The sequence below is a fragment of the Zootoca vivipara genome, chromosome 12 (genome assembly GCF_965207765.1).
Source record: "Zootoca vivipara chromosome 12, rZooViv2.hap1.1, whole genome shotgun sequence".
Lineage (NCBI taxonomy): Eukaryota > Metazoa > Chordata > Lepidosauria > Squamata > Lacertidae > Zootoca > Zootoca vivipara.
This window is the reverse complement of record NC_142595.1, coordinates 39,384,181-39,393,855: the sequence shown is the minus strand read 5'-3', so window position 1 is coordinate 39,393,855 and position 9,675 is coordinate 39,384,181. Positions and strand designations below refer to the sequence as shown.

Genomic DNA, 9,675 nt, shown 5'->3' with positions numbered 1-9,675 from the left:
AGGGGGGGAGATTTCGGACTCCGATTGGTGCAGCAGGAGGAGAGAGGCGTGACCTGAGTGAAAGTTACAATGCATGCATAGTTACAATGCACTCTCCCGCTCTTTCCTCTGTCCTTTTTCTCAGCGCGCTGGGCGGAGACGGACTTTACCATTACTGTACAGTATAATGGTGCTGGAGGAGACTCTTGAGAGTCCCATGGGCTGCAAGAAGATCAAACCTATCCATTCTTAAGGAAATCAGCCCTGAGTGCTCGCTGGAAGGACAGATCGTGAAGCTGAGGCTCCAATACTTTGGCCACCTCATGAGAAAAGAAGACTCCCTGGAAAAGACCCTGGTGTTGGGAAAGATTGAGGGCACTAGGAGAAGGGGACGACAGAGGACGAGATGGTTGGACAGTGTTCTCGAAGCTACGAACATGAGTTTGACCAAACTGCGGGGGGGGGGCAGTGCAAGACAGGAGTGCCTGGCGTGCTATGGTCCATGGGGTCACGAAGGGTCGGACACGACTGAACGACTAAACAACAACAACATAAGCTTTTGCACGATCACGCGCTTGCAAAAGGCTTCCAGGCACCAAGTTGTTGCAGGCCTACCCTCCAACATTTCTCTGATGAAAATAGGGGAATAACAACAACAACTTGGTATATGAAGAAGTGTGCATGCACACGAAAGCTCATACCAATGACAAACTTAGTTGGTCTCTAAGGTGCTGCTGGAAGGAATTTTTTTATTTTGTAACAACAACATTATTTATGCCCCGTCCATCTGACTCTGTTTCCCCAGCCACTCTGAGCGGCTTCCAACATATATAAAAATAATAATAAAACATTAACCTTTTTTAAAAAAAAACTATGCAAGGCTGCCTTTAGATTCCTTAGTTATATCTCCTTGGCTAGGGGGTCGCAAAACTCCATACCCTCCAATATTTCTCCGATGAAAATAGGGACATCCTAAGGAAAACCGGGACCTTCCAAGATCAAATCAGTAACCTGTAAATCCGGAACTGTCCTTTGAAAATAGGGACACTTGGGTCTGCAGCACACAGCTTTTGCAGGAGTGAAATTCTGTGGCACTGTAAACCACAGAGCCTAGGGCTTGCCGATTAGAAGGTCGGCAGTTTGATTCCCCGTGACGGGGTGAGCTCCCATTGTTCGGTCCCAGCTCCTGCCCACCTAGCAGTTCGAAAGCACGTCAAAGTGCAAGTAGATAAATAGGTACCGCTCCAGTGGGAAGGTAAACGGCGTTTCCATGCACTGCTCTGGTTCGCCAGAAGCGGCTTAGTCATGCTGGCCACATTATCCGGAAGCTGTCTGCCGGCTCCCTCAGCCTATAGAATGAGATGAGTGCTGCAACCCCAGAGTCGTCCACGACTGGACCTAATAGTCAGGGGTACCTTTACCTTTAGGGCTGGGGGAACTTGGGGGAACGGCAGTGGTGAAGCTGCACGCTCCGACACCGGGGGCAGAGACAGGGCAGTCTCGAGCAGGTCCAGCGCCCTGGCGCTGAGGGGTGGAGATTGCTCCGCCGCCCCCGCCCTTGCAGGGCGCAGCATGGCTTCTGCGCGGCTTTGCCGCGCAGTGCCCTGCCTGCCAGCCCGGTGCCCCACACCACCGGGACTCTACCTAGAGCCGGTCCTGGGCAGAGAGCAGGTGGGAGCGTGGCTAGCGCGTGTCCTGGGGGGCGTGACGCATGCCCCAGTGGCGTGGCACACCACCCACAGGGGTGTGGCATGTGTCCCGGGGGCATGACACGCCGCCTGGGAGAGTGTGGCGCACATCCTGGGGGCATGGGGTGCTGCCCGTTGGGGTGTGGTGTGTGTCTTGCGGGGGGGTGTCTTGCGCAGTGGGGGTTTGCACAGCCTGTGTCCGGGGGTGGCCGTAATGGTACCCCCTCCCCGATGGTTCAGGGGGTGGTGTGCTCCCCATTCCCCTTCCTCTGCCAGTGGGGGACGGAGCAGGTTTGTAAGAAATAAAGAGGAAAGCCATGCGAACAGCCAGGCACTTGTCTGTTCTTGTAAATCTCTCAGACGCACTGGTTTGTTCTTGTAAACCTCGAAAGAAGTCATCCCTTTTCTATAAACCTAAGGCGCGAGACTTTCATATATTCCGCTTGAGTTTTCTGATAGACTGACGGGGCGAACCTCTAGCCCGCCACTTAATTTTCCCCCCTCCCATGTCAGAAGCTTTCAACGCATGACAGGCAGACATTCAACAGGTGCAAGCTTTACACGCACGCGCACACACAGATGCAACCAAATGCTCTTCCGAGGGTGAGCCAGCAAGGTGTGGGATGCAAAGGGTTAAATGCAGTCAAGTCACAACAATCCCTAGATAGTCCACTCGGAGGACTGAGGAGGAACACATGACTAAGCCTAGTTTCCTGTTCCTCCACATGCTAATTAGATGGGAAAGGCGGTAGATAAATTCTGAAGCAAGCAGCCATTTCCCTCTCTTGGACTCTTACTCTTGGACCACTTCACTTCAAGGACTCAACATCTACTGAGGTTACTCTCTCTCAAGGCCTCCAGCCTAGAGAGAGATGAGATGGAGTCTCACTTCCTATAAGTGAACTTCACAATGTATATATTACTTTTTACCTATGCAAGTCTACCTCTTGAGTATGATGTATCTCAGGAAGATTGTAAGTAAACATATCTTATACTTTTAAGAGCATTGTGTCGTGTCTTTTCTTTTAAGAGGGATAAAGGGGAAAATACCAGGAAAATATACTTTATTTTACAGGCTTAAATCAAGCCTGCGCAAACGCTTTTCTGCTGTGCATTTTGCAAAAGGGGAATGTTTTTACTCTGCTAAAGTTTGGTGCTTGCTAGAGCAAGCGGGGATAGGATATATCTAACAATATCTCCTCATCCACATTCCTGAACATTCCCACACAAGGGAGTGACTCTCTGTGCAAGAGGAACCATTAGCGGTGCCATAAGCATCCTCATAGTTATCAATTTGCACTCCTAGAATAGAAAGGCTGTATATGCAGTGGTCCCTCAGGTTATGAACAGCCCAGTTAACGAACTTTTTGGATTACGAACACTTCAAACCCGGAACTACTTGCAAACTTTTTTGGGCATATATGAATGAGGCCTCAGTAGGCCGTGCCGCTGTCTGGAGTTAGGCCCTGGCGCCAGCACGGCCTCCATTCGGCCTCCGTTGCTGGGTTCTGGCTGCAGGAGGCCCAGCAGGCTGCGCTGCAGCCTGAAACCCTGGCAAGGAACACTTACCTAACCAAGACCAAGAACAAAGTCCAGCAGTGAACTTGGTAAGTGAGCCTGGGCCGAAAAGCATCAGCCCTTTACCGGCCCTCGCCCCACCCCCAGCTGGTAGCAAGTTGGGAGGCACCTGGCCAGGTAAGCCCACCCACCCTGTAGGAGGAGGTGAGTGGGAAATTTTGGGATTCTGTCTTGTTCCTTTGTTTATGGGAGTCTGCAAGGGAAGGAATGGCAGGAGAGGAGTCACTGATTTTGAATCTGGAAGAGGACTTCGACCCCCCCCCCCATCCAAACAATGATTATCATCAGTGCAGGTAAGGAAAAAACATCACATTTTCATTTTAATAAAATCATTAATACTGATTATTGATTTTACAGTACAGTACATTGTTTATTGCTTTCATTTTATGGATCAATGGCCTCGTTAGATAGTAAAATTCACGTTAAATTGCTGTTTTAAGGGTTGTTTTTCATCGTCTGGAACGGATTAATCCATTTTCCATTACTTTCTATGGGAAAGCACGCTTTGGTTTAAGAACGGACTTCCGGAACGGATTAAGTTCGTAAACCCTTGGCTGTTTTGGCCAAGCTTACACATCAGCCAGGGACGCGGCAGGTGGCGCTGTGGGTTAAACCACAGAGCCTAGGGCTTGCTGATCAGAAGGTCGGCTGTTCGAATTCCTGTGACGGGGTGAGCTCCCGTTGCTCGGTCCCAGCTCCTGCCAACCTACCGGTAGCAGTTTGAAAGCACGTCAAAGTGCAAATAGATAAATAGGTACCACTCCGGTGGGAAGGTAAACGGTGTTTCTGTGTGCTGCTCTGGTTCGCCAGAAGTGGCTTAGTCATGCTGGCCACATGACCCAGAAGCTGTACGCTGGCTCCCTCTGCCAATAGAGTGAGATGAGCTTTGCAACCCCAGAGTCGGTCACGACTGGACCTAACGGTCAGGGGTCCCTTCACCCTTTTCCTTTGCACACCAGCCAAAGGTTTTGTGAGGCTAAACCAGTGGCCTTTGCTGCCATCTGGTGGCCTTTCATAACACTTATGAACAAGCCACACTCGAAACCACGATGAAGCATGACTTTATTTGGCAATATTTCTAAAAACAAGTACAGATGCAAAGAAACTTTAGTTTACTGTCGGTTCCTTCCACTTTGGGGCTTCATTCTTGAATACCTTTTCCTTGTTTTGATTCACAGATAGATTGGAGATATCAGGGCAGCAAAGATGGCTCACTTAATTAGTCTACCTGATGTATGTTAAAGGACAATAAATGATCAGTTAATTAATTTGCCACTATAGTTTAACGGCTTGGATTTTCAGCAAAAGTCACTAAAAGTGTCTGGATTCTGTCAAAACCATAACTTCCTCAACAAAAGTCATACAGTATTAGCAAACATGAGTAAGTCACAAAGTCCCTCCCACCTTCCCTGTCATTCTATGACTCTATGGTCTCCACAGTTCACTAGAGCACAGGCTCACCACAGACCACAATCAGGGCAGATCACTTAGCATTACAGTGGTGCCTCGCTAGACGAATTAAATTTGTTCCATGGGTCTTTTCTTATAACGAAAAATTCGTCTAGCGAATCCCATAGGAATGCATTGAATTTTTTTTTTGAATTTTTTTTTGCCCATAGGAACGCATTAAATTGAATTTCAATGCATTTCTGTGGGAAACCGTGATTCGCTAGACGAATTTTTCATAAAACGAATTCGTCTAGCGAGGCAACCTCTGCTCAAAAAATCCTTTCGTTAAGCGGAAATTTCGTTAAGCAGGGCATTCGTTAAGCGAGGCACCACTGTACTTTTTCCTGATTGGGAGGAGAGCATTTCTTTTTGCTGAGTCCCAGGTGACAACACACATTTCACCATCTTTCTCTGCAACGATGAGCAGGGTGAGTGAAGAAATGGGACATTTTCAAAATAAATAGTGTGCTTGTGTTTTTCTAAGTTTGAATTAGATTTTAAATTAACGAGTGACAACAGAATTTATGAAAAACCAATGAGGATTAATTTTTTAAAAAGAAAAAAAAAAGATATCCTAGCATCCTAGAATTGTAGTTGGAAGGGACCACAAGGCATTATGTTTTTAATGCAGTAGTAATAAAACAATGACAATAATAATTGTGCAGACCTGTTTAGTAGTAACTGCTTGGTGATAGGTTAAAAAAATTACATAGGAAACAACTTAGGCAATTTCTTGCCATATTGTTGTGGTTTCCTGGTTCAGTTACAAAGCAAGATGGAGATGGGAGAAGGGCAGTTATGCAGCAAGACTAGACTAGACAATTTTGTTAAGTAAGACCCCCCCCTTCCCCAAAATGTAGCAAAAGCGCTGATGAAATTCAACCAGCTTTATTCTACTGCCTCTTTCAACAGCGGTGTATCTCATGTGGCTGCAAACGCGCCGAACTCGGGGCAAGGAAAAAGTTTCCCTCCCCTTCAGACCCAGGCTAGCGATCCTTAGCATCCGCCGCCGCCGCCAGGGCGAGATGAGATACGCCGCTGGTTAAGGTTGGCGAGGGAGACAACGGACACGGCGCAGGCGAGGGGCGCGCACAATCGGCCTCCGGGCGGAGTAGCTCCACGGTCAGCGCCGCTGCCTGCTCTGCGGAGGCGGCCAGAACCTCAGGGTACTCGGGCTGGTTCTGCGCCAGCGGGTGCCGGCTGTCGGACTTGTAGCTCAGGGACACGGCCGCCCGCGCAGCTGCATCTCCCAGGAACTCCCAGAATGCTCTCTGGGCTGTGCGAGATCCTCGGTGGGCTGCACGTCCCCTCTGGGCCGCGCGTGATCCTCGGGGGGCTGTGCGTCCCCTCTGGGCTGTGCGCGATCCTCGGGGGGCTGCACGTCCCCTCTGGGCTGTGTGCGATCCTCGGTGGGCTGCGCGTCCCCTCTGGGCTGCACGCGATCCTCGGGGGGCTGCGCGTCCCCTCAGGGCTGCGTGTGATCCTCGGTGGGCTGCGTGTCCCCTCTGGGCTGCGCGCCCTCCAGACCCACCTTCGCGATCCTTAGCATCCGCCGCTGCCAGGGTGAGATGAGAAAAGCTGCTGGTTGAGGGTGCCGAGGGAGACAACGGGCACGGCGCAGGCGAGGGGCGTGCACGATCGTCCTCTTGGCAAAGTAGCTCCACGGTCAGCGCCGCTGCCTGCTCTGCAGAGGCGGCCAGAACCTCGGGGTGCTCGGGCTGGTTCTGCGCCAGCGGATGCTGGCTGTCGGACTCATATCTCAGCGACCCGGCCGCCCGCGCAGCCGCGTCGCCCAGGAACTCCCAGAATGCTCTCTGGGCTGCGCGCGATCCTTGGGGGGCTGCGCGTCCCCCCTGGGCTGCACGCGATCCTCGGTGGGCTGCGCGTCCCCTCTGGGCTGCGTGCGATCCTCGGTGGGCTGCGCGTCCCCTCTGGGCTGTGTGCGATCCTCGGGGGGCTGCGCGTCCCCTCTGGGCTGCACGCGATCCTCGGGGGGCTGCGCGTCCCCTCGGGGCTGCGTGTGATCCTCGGTGGGCTGCGTGTCCCCTCTGGGCTGCGCGCGATCCTCGGGGGGCCGTGCGTCCTCTCTGGGCTGCACGCCCTCCAGACCCACCTTCGCGATCCTTAGCATCCGCCGCCGCCAGGGTGAGATGAGAAAAGCTGCTGGTTGAGGGTGCCGAGGGAGACAACGGGCACGGCGCAGGCGAGGGGCGCGCACGATCGTCCTCTTGGCGAAGTAGCTCCACGGTCAGCGCCGCTGCCTGCTCTGCGGAGGCGGCCAGAACCTCAGGGTGCTCGGGCTGGTTCTGCGCCAGCTGATGCTGGCTGTCGGACTCGTAGCTCAGCGACCCGGCCGCCTGCGCAGCCGCGTCGCCCAGGAACTCCCAGAATGCTCTCTGGGCTGCGCGCGATCCCCGGGGGGCTGCGCGTCCCCTCTGGGCTGTGCGCGATCCTCGGGGGGCTGCGCGTCCCCTCTGGGCTGCAAGTGATCCTCGGGGGGCTATGCGTCCTCTCTGGGCTGCAAGTGATCCTCGGGGGGCCTTGCGTCCTCTCTGGGCTGCGAGCGATCCTCTGGGAGCCGCGCGTCCTCTCTGGGTTGCCAGCGGTCCTCGGGGGGTTGCGCGTCCTCTCCCGGCTGGCTGCGCCCGCGGCAGTGCTGGAGGAATAAGGAGAAAAAGGACGCTGGAGGCTGGCCAAGAGCGGAACGGCTGCCCTGGGAACCCGACTGACCCAGGGCCCTCGGGGAGCGGAGGAAGATCCACCGCCCCTTTGCTCCGTACACAGAGTTCCTCGCCATTGAGCCGTCGAACGGGGAAGGGGCCATTGGCCGCTCAGAGGAATCAAGAGGGAACGGGAAGCTGCCGGCAACGCCCTTTCAAAACAGATGAAACGAAAGTTTGAGCTGTCTTTTGGCCGCGCTTCTAGGGTTGGAGGGTGGGGGTGGGGTGAAGGAGGGCTCTCCCGGGCTCAGGGGAGTCGAAAAGGAGCGGACCCCAGGCAAGAAGGGGCTCTACCTGCTGTCTGCGCTGGAGGGTCCTTTGCAGCGCCCAAAAACCTTTTACTAAGAAATAATATTTTAAATATTGGATTGTCTGTGAAAGAATTCATTACAATATGAAGTTCCTGAGGAATTGAATGGGTGGAGGGTGGAGGGGTTGGAGGAGAGGCGGAAAGAGGAGCTATTTTCTCCTTGGCTTGGGGGCGCAATTTTGGACGGTTCATGCCCTAGCCGCCGCTTTCCCTCCCCAGCCGCTCCTTACCGATCCCAGTGGCGACCAGGAGCTTCTTGGCGCGGTCCTTGCAGTTGATGGTTTTCAGCACCTTGGCGGTCAGCTGCACGGCGTACTTGTCGTACTTGTCGGTGTAGAAGCTGACCAGCAGGTTCGTCAGTTCCAGCGCCTCTGCCTTCTGCAGCTTCCCTCGGGGGATGTTCGTGTAGCCCCTGCGCACGGGGAACCCGTCCAGCTTGGCCTTGAACCTCCTCAACTCGCCCTCGTTCAAATTATCCAGGCACTCCAGCAGGCAGTCCCGCGCGCTCTTCGCCATGGCGCACCTTCAGTGCCAGCAAGAAATCAACCTTGCTTCGCGGAAGCTAGAAAATTGAAAGCAGCAATTGAACCGGGGTTGGGGGGGGGGGGATGTAGAACTTGGAGGGTTGCAGAGGGAGGAAAGAGGCGTGGCCTGAGTGAAAGCCACAGGAGGTGGCGGATACGCGCAGCTCCTGCGCTTTTCTCTGTCTGTTTTCTCAGCGCGCTGGGTGGAGATGTACTTTCCCATTATAAGCACTTGCAGGATCTCTCGCTTACAAAAGGCTTCCAGGCGCTATGTTGTGCAGGCAAACGCTCCAACATTTCTCTGATGAAAATAGGGACGGCTTCTGTAAATCCAGGACTGTCCTTTGAAAATAGGGACGCTTGGAGGGTCTACAGCACACGGCTCTTGCAGGAGCGAAATTCTGGAGAGATACGGCTGGGGGAACTTGGGGGGACGAGCAGGTTTGTAAGAAATAAAGAGGAGAGACATGCGAACAGCCAGGCGCTGGTCTGTTCTCGGTAACATCACAGGAAGGCAGACGCACAGGAAACCCCCTATCCCTTCCCTTTTCTATAAACCTAAAGTGCGAGACTTTAATTATTCTGCTTGAGTTTTCTGATAGACTGAGGGAGCGAACCTCGGCCCGCCGCTTACTCTTTTATTCTCCCATGTTAGATGCTTTTTGACGCACGACAGGCAGACATTCAACAGGCGCAAGCATTAAGCACGCACGTAGATATTTATTTATTATTTATACCCCGCCCCCAGTCAATCTGGGCGGCTCCCAACAGAATATTAATAATAATAACAAAAATCGATAAAACATCTAATATTAAAAACTTCCCTAAACAGGGCTGGTTCTATGTAACCTCACTTCTTACATTGAGGGAACCGCCAGAAAGCCCTCTGAGGTGGACCTCAGTGTTCTGGCAGAACGATGGGGATGGAGATGCTCCTTCAGGTATACTGGGCTGACGCCGTTTAGGGCTTTGAAGGTCAGCACCAACATTTTGAATTGTGCTCGGAAACATACTGGGAACCAATGTAGGTCTTTAAGGACCAGTGTTATATGGGCTCGGTGGCCCAGTCACCAGTCTAGCTGCCGCATTCTGCATTAGTTGTAGTTTCCGGCTCACCTTCAAAGGTAACCCCATGTAGAGTGCATTGTGGTATCTCCCAAGCGGCAGATAATGAGAGCATGCACCACTCTGGCGAGAAAGTCCACAGGCAGGTAGGGTCTCAGCCTGCGTACCAGATGGAGCTGGTAGACAGCTGCCCTGGACACAGAATTAACTTGTGTCTCCATGGACAGCTGTGAGTCCAAAATGATGCCCAGGCTGCGCACCTGCTCCTTCAGGGGCACAGTTGCCACATTCAGAACCAGGGAGTTTCCCACACCTGCCTGCCCCCAATCCCCCAAATATTCTGTACAAATGATGGCACATGG

At 53.0% G+C, this 9,675-nt stretch overlaps 1 protein-coding gene across 1 annotated transcript; it reads right to left on the bottom strand.

Moving 5' to 3' along the window:
* Window positions 1–4,290: 4,290 nt before the first annotated feature.
* LOC148684000 (uncharacterized) lies at window positions 4,291–8,627 on the bottom strand. Its single transcript, XM_088655444.1, has 2 exons — window positions 7,955–8,627; window positions 4,291–7,350 (listed from the first exon to the last, which is right to left on the bottom strand). Exons 1-2 carry the CDS (start codon window positions 8,238–8,240, stop codon window positions 5,681–5,683), a joined length of 1,956 nt encoding a protein of 651 aa, XP_088511570.1. The 5' UTR covers window positions 8,241–8,627; the 3' UTR covers window positions 4,291–5,680.
* Between the last annotated feature and the right edge of the window lie 1,048 nt (window positions 8,628–9,675).